This window comes from Pleurodeles waltl, chromosome 8 (genome assembly GCF_031143425.1).
Source record: "Pleurodeles waltl isolate 20211129_DDA chromosome 8, aPleWal1.hap1.20221129, whole genome shotgun sequence".
NCBI lineage: Eukaryota > Metazoa > Chordata > Amphibia > Caudata > Salamandridae > Pleurodeles > Pleurodeles waltl.
In genome coordinates this window covers 870,340,759-870,360,465 of record NC_090447.1, presented here as the reverse complement: position 1 = coordinate 870,360,465, position 19,707 = coordinate 870,340,759, and the positions used below count along the sequence as shown (strand labels likewise).

At 41.6% G+C, this 19,707-nt stretch overlaps 1 protein-coding gene across 2 annotated transcripts in view; it reads left to right on the top strand.

The window, feature by feature from the left end:
* The first annotated feature begins 5,864 nt into the window (after positions 1–5,864).
* The window catches only part of GPR143 (G protein-coupled receptor 143), a 362,560-nt gene continuing 348,717 nt past the window's right edge, over positions 5,865–19,707 (top strand). The window contains exons 1-2 of one of the 2 annotated variants that reach the window (XM_069205143.1): positions 5,865–6,669; positions 8,458–8,567. In XM_069205143.1, the coding sequence (XP_069061244.1) occupies positions 6,303–6,669; positions 8,458–8,567 (477 nt within the window). In that variant the 5' untranslated portion in view covers positions 5,865–6,302. The remainder of the gene's footprint in view (positions 6,670–8,457; positions 8,568–19,707) is intronic. The other variant, XM_069205144.1, reaches the window with a different exon arrangement.

The following is a 19,707-nucleotide window of genomic DNA, read 5'->3' as shown; positions in this document are numbered from 1 at the left end:
TTCCTGGAATCATGCTCTTTTGCAGGATGACTATGGGGAATACTGCTGCTGCCACCATGGGTTTCTAAACCCAACTTCTGTCTTTCCTTCTCTAATTCTAAAGACTGTCTATCCAAATCCAGCTGTTGCTTTTTAAGCTTCAGTCTGGTTTGTTCCACCCTTAACTTATTGAGTTCCCTTTCTAACAATCTGTCATCAGGGTTGGTGGGAGGGACATTTCTAGATACAGAGGTATGATGGGAATGAACAGAAGGAGACCTGTCCCTTACAGAGGGCACCCTAACAGCTTGGCTGACAGTGTAATGTGAGAGCACATCATCTGGATGATGTGACTCCACCTCAGTACCAACTATGCTAGACTGTCTTGTAATGGGAAGGCTAAGAAGTTTCTTTCCTGAACCTTTTCCTGGGGGAGTCCCTGGATCAGATTGGGAACCATTTGCTACTTTTTCAACAGATGTGGCCCCTATGGCCTTACCTTGTTCTCTAAGCATATTAAGCAACAATTCCAAGGAAGGATTCTTCCCTACACTCAAACCTCTCTCTATGCAGAGACTCCTTGCTCCTTTCCAGCTAAGGTGATCATATGCAATCTTAGACAGGTCAACATTTTGGCCTGTGCCAGACATTTTTAGAGAAAGTTAAAGTGATAGAAAAAGAGAAAAAAGTTTGTCAGAGCTTTTAGAAAGACAGAGAAAAAAACTTTTTTAACTTTTTAGAACTTTTTAGAAAGTTTAGAAGTACTTTTCAGCACTTAGAAAAGAGTGAAAAGAGGAAATGCAAAACTTTTTGGCTATGTGTATATACACTGACCTTGTTTTGTATATTTTTCTCTTATGAAAAGTACAATGACAAGAGTGGTAAGTAGTCTCAAAGCACTTATCCCACCACTGCACAACCAATGTAGGAGGCTGGGCTGGCTTGTAGTGAGTACCTAGGGGTACTTGCACCTTGCACCAGGCCCAGTTATCCCTTATTAGTGTATAGGGTGTCTAGCAGCTTAGGCTGATAGATAATGGTAGCTTAGCAGAGCAGCTTAGGCTGAACTAGGAGACGTGTGAAGCTACTACAGTACCACTTAGTGTCATATGCACAATATCATAAGAAAACACAATACACAGTTATACTAAAAATAAAGGTACTTTATTTTTATGACAATATGCCAAAGTATCTCAGAGTGTACCCTCAGTGAGAGGATAGGAAATATACACAAGATATATATACACAATAGCAAAAATATGCAGTATAGTCTTAGAAAACAGTGCAAACAATGTATAGTTACAATAGGATGCAATGGGGAAACATAGGGATAGGGGCAACACAAACCATATACTCCAAAAGTGGAATGCGAACCACGAATGGACCCCAAACCTATGTGACCTTGTAGAGGGTCGCTGGGACTATTAGAAAATAGTGAGAGTTAGAAAAATAACCCTCCCCAAGACACTGAAAAGTGAGTGCAAAGTGCACTAAAGTTCCCCTAAGGACAAAGAAGTCGTGTTAGAGGAATAATGCAGGACAGACACAAACCAACAATGCAACAACTGTGGATTTCCAATCTAGGGTACCTGTGGAACAAGGGGACCAAGTCCAAAAGTCACAAGCAAGTCGGAGATGGGCAGATGCCCAGGAAATGCCAGCTGCGGGTGCAAAGAAGCTTCTACTGGACAGAAGAAGCTGCGGTTTCTGCAGGAACGAAAAGGGCTAGAGACTTCCCCTTTGGTGGACGGATCCCTCTCGCCGTGGAGAGTCGTGCAGAAGTGTTTTCCCGCCGAAAGAACGCCAACAAGCCTTGCTAGCTGCAAATCGTGCGGTTAGCGTTTTTGGACGCTGCTGTGGCCCTGGAGGGACCAGGAGGTCGCAAATTGGACCAGGAGAGAGAGGGGACGTCGAGCAAGACAAGGAGCCCTCTCAGCAGCAGGTAGCACCCGGATAAGTGCCAGAAACAGGCACTACGAGGATGCGTGAAACGGTGCTCACCCGAAGTCGCACAAAGAAGTCCCACGTCGCCGGAGAACAACTTAGGAGGTCGTGCAATGCAGGTTAGAGTGCCGTGGACCCAGGCTGGACTGTGCACAAAGGATTTCCGCCGGAAGTGCACGGAGGCCGGAGTAGCTGCAAAAGTCGCGGTTCCCAGCAATGCAGTCTAGCGAGGTGAGGCAAGGACTTACCTCCACCAAACGTGGACTGAAGAGTCACTGGACTGTGGGGGCCACTTGGACAGAGTTGCTGGATTCGAGGGACCTCGCTTGTCGTGCTGAGAGGAGACCCAAGGGACCGGTAATGCAGCTTTTTGGTGCCTGCGGTTGCAGGGGGAAGATTCCGTCGACCCACGGGAGATTTCTTCGGAGCTTCTGGTGCAGAGAGGAGGCAGACTACCCCCACAGCATACACAAACAGGAAAACAGTCGAGAAGGCGGCAGGATCAGCGTTACAGAGTTGCAGTAGTCGTCTTTGCTACTTTGTTGCAGTTTTGCAGGCTTCCAGTGCGGTCAGCAGTCGATTCCTTATCAGAAGGTGAAGAGAGAGATGCAGAGGAACTCGGCTGAGCTCTTGCATTCGTTATCTAAAGTTTCCCCAGAGACAGAGACCCTAAATAGCCAGAAAAGAGGGTTTGGCTACCTAGGAGAGAGGATAGTCTACTAACACCTGAAGGAGCCTATCAGAAGGAGTCCCTGACGTCACCTGGTGGCACTGGCCACTCAGAGCAGTCCAGTGTGCCAGCAGCACCTCTGTTTCCAAGATGGCAGAGGTCTGGAGCACACTGGAGGAGCTCTGGACACCTCCCAGGGGAGGTGCAGGTCAGGGGAGTGGTCACTCCCCTTTCCTTTGTCCAGTTTCGCGCCAGAGCAGGGCTAAGGGGTCCCCTGAACCGGTGTAGACTGGCTTATGCAGAATTGGGCACATCTGTGCCCAACAAAGCATTTCCAGAGGCTGGGGGAGGCTACTCCTCCCCTGCCTTCACACCATTTTCCAAAGGGAGAGGGTGTCACACCCTCTCTCAGAGGAAGTTCTTTGTTCCGCCATCCTGGGCCAGGCCTGGCTGGACACCAGGAGGGCAGATGCCTGTCTGAGGGGTTGGCAGCAGCAGCAGCTGCAGTGAAACCCCAGGAAGGGCAGTTTGGCAGTACCAGGGTCTGTGCTACAGACCACTGGGATCATGGGATTGTGCCAACTATGCCAGGATGGCATAGAGGGGGCAATTCCATGATCATAGACATGTTACATGGCCATATTCGGAGTTACCATTGTGAAGCTACATATAGGTAGTGACCTATATGTAGTGCACGCGTGTAATGGTGTCCCCGCAATCACAAAGTCAGGGAAATTGGCCCTGAACAATGTGGGGGCACCTTGGCTAGTGCCAGGGTGCCCTCACACTAAGTAACTTTGCACCTAACCTTTACCAGGTAAAGGTTAGACATATAGGTGACTTATAAGTTACTTAAGTGCAGTGTAAAATGGCTGTGAAATAACGTGGACGTTATTTCACTCAGGCTGCAGTGGCAGGCCTGTGTAAGAATTGTCAAAGCTCCCTATGGGTGGCAAAAGAAATGCTGCAGCCCATAGGGATCTCCTGGAACCCCAATACCCTGGGTACCTCAGTACCATATACTAGGGAATTATAAGGGTGTTCCAGTAAGCCAATGTAAATTGGTAAAATTGGTCACTAGCCTGTCAGTGACAATTTGAAAGAAATGAGAGAGCATAGCCACTGAGGTTCTGATTAGCAGAGCCTCAGTGAGACAGTTAGGCACCACACAGGGAACACATACATATAGGCCACAAACTTATGAGCACTGGGGTCCTGACTAGCAGGGTCCCAGTGACACATAACAAACATACTGAAAACATAGGGTTTTCACTATGAGCACTGGGCCCTGGCTAGCAGGATCCCAGTGAGACAGTGAAAACAACCTGACATACACTGACAAACAGGCCAAAAGTGGGGGTAACAAGGCTAGAAAGAGGGTACTTTCTCACAGACATGGAGTAAGACAAAGCAGTGCAAGTCTTTGCATTGCCTTTCTCTGTGTCAGGGAGACATTCCATGGACATTGCAGTGGGTTTTCCCACGTAACACCCATCGATTTTGACACTGCCCAAGATTTACTTAATCACAGGAAACCTAGGGAAGAACCAAATCATTATACCTCCCCAAGGGAGCCGTAATGAAGGTAAATATTTTTTCTCCTCGTTTTTTCTTCTTTCCATGTGTGTTGCATTTTGCTGCACACATAGAAAGAGGAAAAAGCTTTTGCTGATTATTTTTGTACAAGAAGATGCCCCATCCTGCACAAAAACAATCCTGCATGCAACACAGACACCCTTGCACCATGATGCAAAGGTGCCTGCGTAGGCGCTAGGCAGCCAATTGTGCACCAGCGCAGGGGAAAGGACAGGAATGCACCGTATAACATAAATACGGTGCATCCCTGCCCAGTCACAAGAGGGTAGGGCAGCGCCGCAAGAAGACTTGCTTACATCAATTTCCCATAAATAATCCCCTTAGTTTTCTGGAGTCTTTATAACATGACACCAAGAAAACATGATAATTTTTTAAGCATTCACAAATCTGGAGCTTTTGCTCTTCAGCTGAAGAATGCAGGGACCCTTTATGGTTGGTCTTATGGTTCCATTATGTACACAGAGAAATGTAAAAGAAAAACTAAAACATGTTTAATCTTGTAATGTTGTTTTGATAATCAAAGTTGTATTTAAATATTTGTTTATAGAGATTGCAATTACCCTTTGACAAAACCAATAGGCCTCTGCTGTATATATTGAGAATAACATATTAAAATAACTCTAGAAATTCACTGAAAAAAAAACAAAAGTTAAAGTGCGTTACACTTAGGTATTTAAAATAAAACTTAGAAATTCACTTAAAAAAATTAAAGTTAAAATGAGGTTATAGCTAGGTGACACGGTGAGGGGCAACATAACATTTCAAACCATGAAAACACTGAAATACAACAGAAATTCACCAGTTATAGTTATCTCATGTAACTATAAGTCATAACCTAAATGAACTAAAAATCACACCCTCACGGATAATTATCTCACGTTACATCACACATGGCATATCATCAATGCAAAGTCTGAAGTGACATCACTAGGCATGGCAGGGAGTGAGTTATAGTTATTTTAAGGCATGAGTCAGTTACTTGAGATACCTATAATTGGTGAATTTCAGTGTTTTTCTCTACTTTAAAATGCTATGCTGCCACTGACATTGTCACCTATCTATGTGTATACAGGATAAAGTACCCCCTGTTGTAGGTTAGGAGGATATTGGAAGTCACTGAGGAGTTCTGTGACTATATAGAGGAGTGATGCAAAAAAAAAAACATTCTTTTATAAGGTCATGGAACTCCGAGGAGACCTGCATTATCCTCATAATGTATGACAAGTGATACCTTATTTCTTTTAATACATGGGCACACAAAAGCCCTTCCCACAAGTCATTTATATGGCTGGTGTGGTGCTAGTTCATATGAAGGAGATAGGTTGTTTGTAAGCATGAAGAATAAAATTAGAACACCTACTACAAAATTAAACACACCAAAAAGCAGTTAGATATTTGAAGCAAAAAATATTGGAATCAATTTAATACAAGTCAGGTTTTGAAAGAAACGCTGTGGTTGAGGATATGTAGAAACATGCAGAGAGATTCTACTTTTCTAATATTTACCTGATGCGTGCAAAAATAAATATGTTAACATAAATATACATCCATTTATTCTGCTGGGTCTTAAAGACACAACAGAGAACACACAAGTCACATGTTTCTGTCCTGACAGTCTTCAAAGACCCTGCAGCAAATTCACTCTAATGGGAGCTGGCACGCGGATCTCATTAATGCTGAAATTGTGCTCGGGTGCGCTTTGGCTGACACACATACAACACAAAATATCCTCGTTTGGGACGTGCGGTTTAGTCCCGTTCGAGGCGGGGGGTATCCCCCAGTCCTTTTCCTGACTCCACAGTGACAGTTCTGGCGACGGAGTCGACGAGTCGTGGGGGCAGGACGGGCAGCTTCACAATAGCCAGCAGCACGCGCAGCGTCAGCCCCGTCCCCCTCCTCCAGCAACAAGGAACAAGAGACGCTCCCCGAGGGGGTTTTAGAGCACATGATCTGCAGCCCTGCTCCCCGTGATCCCGCTCAGTGCCGGGTGACGGGAGAGGATTGAGCAGGGCGGGAGGTTCCCTACCTCACCGCTCCTGCCGCTTCTTTTTCGTCCCTGCGCTCAAAGCAGGCAGTCGGCGGGACTCCGTTCCTCCGCAGCTCCCCGTCCACTATGGCCTCCCCGCGGCTAGAGACCTTCTGTTGCCCCAACAGGGACCCGGCCACGGAGCTGGTGCTGACCTCGAGGCCAGAAGTGTTCAGCGGGTTGTGCCTGGGCAGCGCCTCGCTCGGGCTGCTGCTCACTACCTTGCAACTCCTGCCTAAGAAGAAGATGGGCTACCGCAAGCTAGGGCGCGCGACCGTGCCCCGGGCCTCCTCGTCCTCCAGGATCTTGCTCATAGTCTGCGTCTGTGACCTGCTGGGCTGTTTGGGTAAGAGAAGAGCGCACCGACCACCTGCCTCTGGGATAGGGACAAACGGATCGCCACTGTCACCGCCCCCTCCTTCAGCTCAGCTCCTGCTTACCTCATCAGGGAAAGGTCCGTCCCCACCAAGTCCATACTAATACAGTTCTGCTTTCACTATTGCTCCCTGATGCGAACGTGCAGTTTACTGCTTCCTGGCACAAAACTGTAGTGACATTCCCCCCGAGGCTCCAGTACAGTGAGATTATACTATATGCATTCATTCAAGTTTGTAATGAGTACTCCGAGGTATTTTATTGTACGTGCCTCTCCTGTTGATCTCTGTATTCTTTCCGATGTTCCCGAATGTAATTCAGTACTGAATACACCCCAGTCTGAAAAGCTAACACGCCCCCAGTGCGGTTATGCAATCCTTTTTTTTTTTGCTGGCGAGCGCCTTTCTGTAGCCATCCTGTTTCTAATTCAACTTCTGACAACTTCTGTAAAGATCACTCTACTAACTTCTCGTGCTGATCATGTGCTACTCTCTTAAGTGCGCCACACCACTTTATGAATTACTCTTTTCTTGGCTCACCGCGCTTTTCTTCCCGCCCCACTTGCACACGAGCCTTCCCACTCACTTATTTAGAGATCGCATGCCAGGAGTCTCACGCAGGCCAGAAAATACCAAATGGCGTGTAATAAAATATTGTGATAACTTTGGGTTCATTATGCCTCTTTCATCCCTGGGCCCGGCGCCACTGCACCTGCTGCACCCCTGAACATGCGTCATTAAATGCACAACTTCATTTTTGTTGAAACAATACAGTTCTGCATATTGTGTGTTTTATTTTGTGTGGGTATGAAGGATACCTTTAATAGGTTCTGACTCAGCTTGCATGATGAAATATCTACTGTGCTGGAATGGAAAGCAAACTTTCGTGGCACCTAGATTTAGCAACATCGGCCATGTAGATCCTTTGATGGTTGTGGAGCTGTTTTTATACCAGGAGTGCTGAAGGCTCATAGCCCACCGACAGGCCTGCGCCAGCGTGTTCTCCAGACCTGAGTGATATGATAAATGGAACTTCCTCTCACTGCACCAGAGGTTCCGTTCCATATTATTGGTTTAACCTCAGAAATAACAGGTGCACTGTAGCACCTCTTTGAGGATGGCCCTGCGTTGAGGAGTAAACTTATGGTGACCAGATTTTGAGGAGTAAAAACCGTGACAGGTCAGACATAAAAGAAGGACTAAAGACTTTACTCTCACTTTTATACCAGGCCTGTCCCTTTTTTTGCGTAGCTTTGTGAATGTGTGCCTATACATATGTGTGTGTTTATATATATATATATATATATATATATATATATATATATATATATATATATATAAATATATAAAAAACACAGTCACACATACACATATGCACACACACACACACATTTACAAGACTACATATATAAAATTAGCTATGGGTTGACCTCCCTCCCTGCACCCCCAACCCGCCCCTACCCACCTCTCTCTGCTCCCCACTCCCTCTCTCTGCTGGGAGCAGTACTGTGTTGCCTGACAGTAAAAGATAAATTACTTTAATTATTTCATACTTTACTTATGCTTCCCTACATGATCTGATCTTTGTCCCAAAAACCGGGACATTTGTTAAAAATTCAGAGAAGCGTCGGGGCACCGGGACAGTCCTCTAAAAACCGGGACAGTCCAGGGAAATCCGGGACGTCTGGTCACCCTAAGTAAACACAGTGCTTATGTGTTTATCTAGTAAATATGGAATTTCCACTTGACCAGTGACAAAAGATTTCTGTGTGTATTTGCTGTAGCGCTGTGAGGCCGAACCTATTGCCTGCGTTCAAGCTCTGTAAATAACAGGCGATTCTGAAGGGAGTTTTTCTTCTGTTCTACAGGAGTAGTAATCAGGTCGTCGGTCTGGCTGGGCGCACCAACGTTTATTGGAAACATCTCTCTTGTCAATGGAACTAGCACGTGGCCCACGGCCTTTTGTGTGGGGAGTGCGGTAGGTATCATCACCTAATTTTTTTATTTTTCTTTATTATACATGGTAGTCTGCAATCACTGTTTCAAAGCTTGTCTCCAATGTCCTTATAATACATGTGATTCTGTAAATCCTGGATACAAACCTGTCTCTAACTTTTTACTAATACATGGGATTGTGCAGTCCCTGTACAAAAATCTGTCTCTATTACATCAGGACTCAACTGTAATAACTTATTACAGTTGAGTTCTGACATTACAGTACCTGCCGCCAAAGCCAGCAGCAGGTTACAAAGCAAAATTAAAGCAGCTGTTAGAAGAAAAAGGAAAAGTTAAAGGTTGCTTTTCGTCTGCTCTATTTTTCTAGTTTACATGCATAAGAAGAAAGGAGATATTTATAACAATATATCATTTTTTTTCAATTTCATAAACTTATTAAGGAACTCGACCTTCAGCCTTGTTCCTCTATATGGTCATAGAACTCCTCATAGACTTGCAATACGCTTATCATGTATGGCAAGGGGTACTTTATGCCATATCACTAGCAAACAGGAAGATAATCACAGGACCTGAGCGCTCACAGTAAATCCACACAGTAACATTTGAATCATAATCTTTGGCACAGTGCTCCTGGCAAGAGAATCTTCCTAGCTCCTCTAATGTTTCCAAGGAAACTAAATAGTGATAAACCAGATGTCAGGGCACTCATGAATCAATAAAATTGTTTCGGGTCCAAAATGTAGTATATAGTGCTATTAACAACACAATAAAATTCGCTGTAGGACCGGGATTCATGAAAGAAACAGAACTCCATTTATTCTTGGGATATAAAGTTCATCACAGCGATAAGAAGCCGTCCTTGAAATCAGTATTCATGTAGCAACAACAGCCGAAACAAATATTCATGTAGCAACAACAGCCAACACGTGTTTCGTTCTATGAGACATCAATCTCAAAGACTTCATCAGGGCTTTGCTTGAAACAAATTTAAAGCTAATCAATTCAGTCCTCCAAACAATTCAAGTTTCTTATTGCGTCTGAAATAAGTTATTAGCAAGTAGTATCTCGAAATATTATCTAGAGCATCCTATTTGTATGAAGTAGCATAGTGCAAAAGAACCCGCATTCAAATAATCGCGCAGCTTTCTGTAGTATCGGTGTAGTACATTTTTTTTGTTGCTACATGAATACTGATTTCAAGGACGGCTTCTTATCGCTGTGATGAACTTTATATCCCAAGAATAAATGGAGTTCTGTTTCTTTCATGAATCCCGGTCCTACAGCGAATTTTATTGTGTTGATAATAGCACTATATACTACATTTTGGACCCAAAACTATTTTATTGATTCATGAGTGCCCTGACATCTGGTTTATTACTTTATGCCATATGTAATACATGCAATTCTGCAATCCATGTATAATAACCTGCCTCTAATTTCCTTATAATAGACAACTTGCACCCAGTCACCTACTATAAAGGAATGGGGTCACAACTCAACTGTAATAACTTATTACAGTTGATTTCTGACGTCAAGGGAAATGGCAGGTCTGTCACAGAGCATAATTAAAGCAGCTGTTTAAGGAACAAAACACATCATTTTTCTTTCTTCTGATCTGTTTTTTTTCTAGCTGTATAGTGACAAGCAGGAAGAAGATATTTATAGAAACTGTGTTTATTTTTTCAACCTTGTGGTAATTATAGAAGAGTTTAACTCTTTCTGCATGTTTCTACATATTCTGAGTTGAACTGACTTGTATTAATTAAGCTGATTCTAATATCTTTTCCCATAAAATATCTAACAGCTTTTTTGATGGGTTTAACACTGCACTAGAGATTCAAATTTTATTTTTCACGTTTGCAAACATGCTCTCACTTTCACATGAAAAAGCTATGCACCAAGGATTTAAATGGTTTGTGGGAAAGGCGATGGTATGACCAAATATTATAAGGAAAAAGGTGTCTCCTGCTTTACATGATGAGGTAATTGCAAGTCACAGTGGAGTTCTCTAATCTTTTAAAGAAACTCATGGACGTCATGCAGCATCCTAATAATGTATGGCAGGGGTTACTTTATCCAATATATACTAGGCGATGTGTGATACATCTAGTTGCCTGTTATAAAGAAATCATGTAGTCATTCAGCTGTAATAACTTATTATAGCTAAATTCCAGCATCACAATGCCTGATGCTAGCAGCTGTGGTGAAGTGAGGTCCTGTCATTGAGCATAATTGAAGCAGCTCTTTAAAGAACGAACGAAGCATGGCTTTTATTTCCCCTGCACTGTTTTTCTAGCTGTACATTGACAATCAGAAAGGATACATTTATGGCAAAATGTTTATGTTTTGCGCTCCAAAGGTAATTGTAAAAAAGTTAGAATCCTTTTGCATGTTTATACACATTCCAAGCTACTGCACCTTTGTTAAATAAAAAACAGACTTGTATTAAATTGAGTCTGATATCTTTTTGCTATAAATATTCAACAGTTTTTTTTTATTTGTTTAATTTAGCACTTCATGCTTGCAAACATGCTCTCTTACTCATAAAACAAAGCTGCACACCAAGGATTTAAGCGATGGTGTGACCATGTAATGTAAAGAATAATGTACCCCTTGTGGTACATGATAAAGATATTGCAAGTCACCCTGGAGTTACTTAACCTTATCAAGGAACTCAGCCTTCAGCCTTGTTCTGCTATAAGGTCATGGAACTCCTCAGCAACTTGCAACACCCTTATAAAGTATTACAAAGGGTACTTTATCTTATCTATTACAGTAGAGTTGTAACGCCTCTAGGTAACTTTAATGGTGATATGGTAGCTGCCATCTGTAATAACTTATTACAGTCGAGTTGTATGCCTATTTTTAGTGCCAACAGCCAAGAGTCACAAAACATCATAAACATCAGTTTAAACAACGAAAACAAGAAATAGCTTTTATTCTCTGATCTGTTTTTAGGTCTTGTCTAAGATGGCACATGTGCTGTCTGTTGAGAGACGTGTTTTTATTTTACGGTAGACTTATAACCTTTCCATTGGTTACCATTGGTTTGCTTCATTGTCACTCATTTACTTGCTTCTTAATTGTCAGTTTCCACAGGCTTTCCTTTCTCTTTTTTTTTGTTTCTGTGCCCCCACCACGTTCCTTTTTCTGTTGCCCCTGTGTTTCCCTATCCCCTTCCTGTACACTGATTATTCTCTGTGTGCCTCCTTATTTCCTCCAGCCCATCCTCCATTGCCTGTGTGCTTCCTCATCCCTTCCTGCCTACTCTCGGTTGTCAATTTTATTCTCTAGTCCTACACCCTACCATCTGTTGTCCATGTGCTTCCCCATCCCCTACGGCCCGCCCTCCATTGTCCATATTTTTCCAAATCCCCTCCTGCCTATGCTCTTTTGTCAGCTTGCAGCCCTATTGTCTGATGTCAGCCAGCTTATCCTAGCCCCTCCTGTCCGCTCTTTGGTGTCAGCCTCCTTCCTCAGTCCCTCTCACACGCCCTCTTTTGTCAGCTTGCTTCACCAGCCCTTGCCAACCACCCTTTGTTGTCAATTTGATCTCCCAACCCTCCTGCATGCCCTCCTCTGTCAGGTTTATTCCCCAGCCCCTCCCGCCCACCCTCTGTTGTCAGCTTGTAGCCCTTATTCCTCCTGTCTGCCATCCATTGTCAGCTTGCTGTCCTATCCCCTCACTCCCACTCTCTGTTGTCAGCCTGCTCTTCCACCATTGCCAGCTTGTTCTCCCAGCCTCTAACACCCTCTGCCCTCTGTTTTCAGCTGGCCCTCCCAGAACCTCCCACTCACCCTCCGTTGTCAGCTTTCTTCCCATCCCCTCCATAGCTTGCTTCTCTATTCCCTCCAGCCCATCCTCCTTTGCCAGTTTGCTGCCCCACCCTCTCCCACCCACCTTCCATTGTCGGCTTGCTGCCCAGTCCCATCCTGCCCACCCTCCGTTTGCCTCCACAGACCCTCCCGCTTAACTTCTGTTGTCTTTGTAATTCCGCAGCCCTTTCCATGCACCCTCAGTTGTCCGTGGGCCTTCCCAGCTACTTCTGCCTTATATCTGTTGTTTGTGTGCTTCCTCATTGTTTCTTGTGTATCTCCTCTTACATCCTTCTATACCACACTCCTTACCTCTGTGTTGCCTTGTCCCCCAGCCTACTTCCCCTTCTGTGTTTTTTTCAAATAAAAAATGTGCATTGATGCTGGCTGCGTCATACCATTAAAAAACATTAAAAAAAATATTTCTAGCCATGCTGCACAGCATTTTTAAAATCATTGCCAAAGCCAATAGTTCTCATAGGAGTGACCCTATGGCTGCCAATGCTGGTTCTAAAATGAAGTGATCAGCAGAAGGGAGATATTTATGACAACATGGTTATTTTTTGCACAATGTGCCATTACAGGAAATGCAGATTCTCTGTGCATGTTTATACATATTCTGAGCTTCTGGATAACTTTAAAAGCTTGTTTACTGATACATTTTTGCAACAACTTACTAACTTCTTTTTGATGTGTTGAAGTTTGCACTAAATATTTCTCTTTTTGTTCTTCATGTCCACAACCAAACTATCTCTTTTACCAAGTATTTAAGCAGTTTGTGGGAAGGGGGATGGTGTAACTATGTAACATAATAAATAAAATACTTCTGCATCTGAGTCCTATAACCTTGTAAAGGACCTAGACCTTCTATAGTGTCACAGAACGTAAGGGGGTATTTTAGCCTATGTAGCTAATACCAGTCTGCAGAACAGGTAACTATTATTATCCTTAGGAGAAATAATTGCATAACATTCATAAATTAAATAGATATGAGTCTGATGAATGAAGTCTTACAGTGTTTGTTGTCTAAATTACCCATGATTTAAGAAATAGGAAACATTCATGCTTTGACTTGTAGTGTGGCAGATATTGCAAATTTAAAAGTATAATTAATGTTTAGTGACTGGAATTCACCACACATAGTTTTGTTGTAATTGACATAAAAAAGGTTTAATGAAATTTACCTTTCTCCCAGTTCTTGATATTTTTGCAAATTCCATGCAGTGAACTAAAGGATGAAAAAAGTGCCATTGCAATAGAACTATGCCAGTCTCGCCACAAACATAAAATAGACAAATGCCCATCTAAGCTAAATGGTTTTTGGACAAAATATCAAGCTTTAAGTATTGAGTTACAGAAATATTAGAAAAAAATATTGTGATACAAAAATATTGTGATGCAGAAATATTACTGTAAAAATATCGATTTTTTAGATGAGAAATTTCGTTGTCAAGACTATCCTACTTGTTAATATCGTTTTCAATAACATAGTTGCCAAAAATATGTTTTTTTAATTATCTCTATGTAGTTAAGGTTCAAATATGAATTTTATGTGTTATTATTGTTTGTATGTTTGGTAATAATATCTTTAAATATAATATATAATTTTAAGTGATTTATAAATTTTAATAGTAATTTTAGTGTTGTGGTGGGTTGCTAGGTTTGTCGGGGTATAGTGTGGGAAGTTAATTAAGTATAACAAATTAACAACTAATTATTCATTTATTATTAATGATTTAATTGATTAATAATTATATAAAGTGTGTAATAATTATATTTTTAAATTATATATTAGGAGGGAGCTGCTGGGTTTGTGGGGTTTAGGGTGGGAAGTTATTCAAGTAACAATTCATTACCAGTTAAGTATAAATGTAATTTTAATTAGTTAATAGATTATTAATTATGTCTATTCTTTAATAATTATAATTTTTTAGTTATATATAAGGAGCGGGCTTCTGGGGTTGTAGTCCTATAGGGTGGGAAGTAAAGTGATAATTAGCAATGAATTATTCATGTCTTATTAATGACTTAATTGATTATTAATTATGCACATTGTATAAATATATTTTTAAGTTAGATATTAGGGATGGGCTGTTGGGTTGCTAGGGGTGTAAGTTGGGAAGTTAAGTAATAATTAACAATCCATTATTAATTAATTATTTATTTATTTGATTATTAATTATGTAAATTGTGAAAATTATATTTTTTAAGTTATATATTAGGTGTGGGCTGCTGTGTTTATATGGGTTTAGGGTGGACAGCTATTTAGGTAATATTTAACAATAAATTATGTATTAATCATTATCTAATTGATAATTAGTTATGTTAATTGTTATGTTATTTATTTTAGTTATATTTTAAAATTGGGCTTCCTGGTTTGTGGGGTATAGTGTAGAAAAGTAATTATATAATCTTTTTTTGACAGATAATTATTAAATTGCTTAATAATCACGTAAATTGTTTTACTGTTTATTATTGTTATATATATATCATTTTTTTGGTTAATTTATAATGTTCCTATTAAGAGTTTTATGTTTCTTGTACATTAATAAGGTTATTCAAGTATGCTATGTGCTTGAAGTGAAGTACTTTCTCTACTGCTGCAGAGAATGGAGTGGGAATAGGAAATATTACACCTCTGAAGTACAACACTTTCTCTACTGCTGCACAGACTGGAGTGGGAATAGTAAATCTTAACCATTCAAAGTCCAACAATTTCCCTACTGTTGCACAGACTGGAGTGGAAATAGTAAATTAAATCCTTCAAAGTTCAACGCTTTCCCTACTGTTGCTCAGACTGGAGCGGGAATAGTAAGTTTAGCCCTTCCGATGTCCAATGCTTGCCCTACTGTTGCATAGACTTTAGTGGGAATAGTAAATTTAACCCCTCTGAAGTCCAACGCTTTCCCTACTGTTGCTCAGTCAGAAGTGGAAATAGTAAATCTTACCTCTCTGAAGTCCAACTCCTTCCCTCCTGTTGCACAGACTAGAGTGGGAATAGTAAATCTTAGCCGTCCGAAGTCCAGCACTTTCCCTACTGTTGCACAGACTGGAGTGGGAATAGTAAATTGAAACCCTCGAATTCCAATGCTTTCCATACTGTTGCACAGACTGGAGTGGAAATAGTAAATTGAATCTCTCCAAAGTCCAACGTTTTCCCTGCTGTTACACAGAGTGGAGTGAGAATTGTAAATATAACCTCTCCCAAGCTCATCACTTTCCCTATTGTTAAACAGACTGGATTGAGAATAATAAATCTTACCCCACCTAAAGTCCAACGCATTCCCTACTGTTGCAGAGATTGGCATGGGAATAGTAAATTGAATCCCTTCCGAAGTCCAGTGCTTTCCCTACTGTAGAACTGACTGGAGTGGGAATAGTAAATTGAATCCTTCCAAAGTCCAATGCGTTCCCTACTGTTGCACAGACTGGAGTGGGATAGTAAACGTGACCCCTCCGAAGTACAACACTTTCCCTACTGTTGCACATACTGGAGTTGGAATAGTAAATCATATCCCACTGAAGTCCAACGTTTTCCCTACTGTTGCAGAATGTAAATAGTAAATCTTCCTACTCCGAAGTCCAGTGCTTCCCCTACTCTTGCACATAGTGGAGAGGGAATAGTAAATCCTACCTCTCTGAAAGTATGCACTTACACTACTATTGCATAAACTAGAGTGCAAATAGTATATCTAGTATTCCCAGACTACAATACTACTCTTAATACTGTATACATATAAATATTATTATTTTTTAATTTTCTATTATTTGTTTATATTTATATATTTGTAAGTTTTATTATATTTTTAGTAAATGTCTTGCTTTGGTTTTTCAATTTTTTTGTATTTAATTAATTTAATTATATAATGTTTGCAGTTCATTTGTTAATATTATTTGTTTTATATATATATATTTATATATATATATATATATATATTTATATATATATATAAACATCTAAATGTATATGCTTTTTACAGTAAAAACTTATAGTATGAAATATATACTTCAATAATAGTGTTACATTATATTAATTGGTGTGTGTGTTTATATAAGTAGTTATTTATATGTAGTATTAAATAGAATTTAATTTAAATTATATTAATGTATATATCAAAATATTTAAGATGTATTACTTTATACTATATAAATATGAAAGAACAATATTGTTGTATGTTTTTTAACAATATAAGTGTAAAACAATATTTTATTTCTGATATTTTTGTACATCTTAAGACCTCTGTGACAGACTAGCCACCTTCTTCCACCGGAAAATCAGAGACATATACGAAAACTTCGGACCCCAAGACCCTCCGAGCCCTCCCACAACCCCTAACTCGGACACCCCGACCCGTCACAGATCCTGCACTGCTGGTCCTCCCTCACCACAGATACGACCCGCATCATCATCAGCAGCATCCACTCCGGAGTCCCTATGGACCCCTATCCTCACTACATTTTCAACAATGCCAACACTTCCATCGCACCTGAGGTCTGCCACACCCTCACTGCTCCCTAGATACAGCCACCTTCTGGGAGGCCTGGAAGCACGCCGAGATCCGCCCACTCCTGAAGAAACCCACCCTCTGGACCTCAAGAATTACTGCCCCATCTGTCTGCTGCCTTTCCCAGACAAGGTCTCGAAAAGGCCATCAACACTCAGATCCGTAAGCACATCGAGGACAGCAACTTCCCGGACATATCCCAATTAGGTTTCAGGAGTAACCAAAGCATGGAGATCGCCCTCCTCGCCGCCACAGATGATATCCGCTCACCCCTCGACCACGACCATAAAGCAGCCCTCATCCTACTGGACTTATTAGCTGCCTTTGACACGGTTTCACACCTCACCCTCTGCTCCAGGCTCCACACAGCCGGCATCCATGGAAAGGCACTACAATGATACGTTCCTTCCTGTCTGGCAGAACACAGAGAGTCCGACTCCCCCCTTACCTGTCAGAACCTACGTAGATCAGCTGCGGAGTTCCACAGGGCTCCTCCCTGAGCCCCACACTCTTCAACATCTACATGGCCCGCTCGCCTCGATCATCAGGAACCACAGTCTGAACATCGTCTCCTACGCCGACAACACTCAGCTGATCGTCTTTCTGACCGTAAATCCCACAACTGCCAAGAAGAATTTCCATTACGGGATAGAAGCCGTCACCGCCTGGATGAAGGGTAGCTGCCTCAAGCTAAACTCTGGCAAGACCGAGATCCTCGTCCTGCGACCCTCCATATCAACCTGGAATGGCACCAGGTGGCCATCCACCCTCGCCACCCCCTACCCTGCCCAACCACGCACAGAACCTCAGCTCATCCTGGTCTCATTGCTCACCATCACCCGCCAAGTCAACTCAGCTGCATCCTCCTGTTTTCACATTCTCTGACTGCTCCGGAAGATCTACAAATGGATCCCAAACGACTGCCGCAGAACTGTAACCCACGCCCTGGTTATCAGCAGACTCGACTATGGCAATGCCCTCTATGCCAGCACCACCCAGAGGAACCTGAAGAAACTACTGCACATCCAAAACACCTCCACCAGACTCATGCTGACACTCGCTGCTGCAAAGACATCTCCAATCATCTAAGAGATCTCCACTGGCTTCCTATCAAGAAAAGGAGTAATCGGTATAGGTCTCGGCAACGGGCTACAGGGTTACAGAATAGTCCTTATTAACAGGTTTAACATGTTTTATAATGGCTTTATTATCTCATCTTTCTAAAGAGCATACTTCACAGAACAGGTGATTAATTCCTCAAGGGCACTTACTCAGAACACAACTAGCTGAAACTCGTTGTCAAAATGTTTTACCTTTGAGTGAGTTAAGAAGCAGATGTTGTTCTTTTATTATGACTGTAAACACTAATTTACATAATTTCAAGAACTAATGCAAGCTAAACGCAAGCAACCTAAAAATTACTTTTGTTGCCAAAAATATACATCTGAAAAATGTTTAACAATCAGGGACATGAAAGGCCTTTTTGGGGGTCAGTAGCACCTCCCAAGTTTAGGTGGAGAGCAGCTCCTGTATATATCACCCTCAAAACCATCAACACTCTGAATCTGCTCAGCTCATATGTTTGTTTTTCCAGCAAAGTTTTTAACAATAGGCTTAGCACAGTGAACATGGTGGGCAAAAGGGAGGGAACAGGGGCATGCACTTAGATATCAGAGGACAAAGGGAAGCAGCCAAGGGGCACTTGGGCAGCAAGCTAAGCACAGAGGCTAAGCAGAAGGGCAGTACAGAAGCATAGACTCGGGATAGCCTCAGTGATGCCATAAATTATATGTCATTAGTGATGTAACATGTGAGATCATAAGCAGTGCATGGTGGGGTGCAAGTTATAGTCAGCTCTGCTAATTATAACTGGTGAATTTCTATGTTTTTTTTAATAGAAAATTTTAATGTTGTCACTCACATATTCACCTAACCTTAACGTTACTTTAAGCTTTGTTTTTTTTCAGTGAAAATAGATTTTCACTGAAAAATACAAAAGTTAGATGAATATTTCAGTGGGATTCAGAAAGTTCTAAGTAGTAAATTAGCTAACCTGGGAAGTCCATAATGCAATGCATGTTCCTAATTCCTCTAGTACTCCTGTGAATTTTTCATAGTGTAAATTATTATTTTATGGTTAGGATTGATTTTATTAATCTTGTTTCTACACATAGAAATATTTTGCACTTGTAGTCATTCCTTCGTGTGCAAGCACAGATGGTGGTACTTGTGCACACTTAACTCCAAATGTTTTCATAACTAAACTTACCATTGCATTTAAGTTGGTAAAGTTCTTTGTAGGACTGGATTTGACAGGGCAACTGTCTAAACAGACACATCGGGCTAGATAGATGTACTAACATTAGGAATAACGATTTTTGAATTGCACTTTCTGTGAATTGCAATTAGGAAATAGCTATTCCTAATGTATTAATTTTTTATTTTTGAAATAATGATTCCTAGTGGGTCACAAAGCAACCCACCTCATGACTATTAATGAGGTAAGCTGCAGTTTGCGTAGCTTTAGGAATGCTGGGCGTCATAGGGATGGTGTCCTGCTGGGTCCAGCAGAACACCATGTCTGTGATTGCTTTTAAACAATTTCCTCACAAAATACCAGGAACGAGAGGTATCTCTCTTCCCTTATCCTCCCAAACAATATCTGAACCACACATAAATAAGGGGAAAAAAATGATTTAAATAATGACACAGAGGGGGTTTATATGGGATCTAAAATCTTGACGAAGGTCAATTGACCCAGAGTGGCGAGAACAGGGCAGAAGCATGTGAGATGGGGACAGGGCACTAACTCTCCGAGTTCCCCCCTAACAAGAGTTTTTA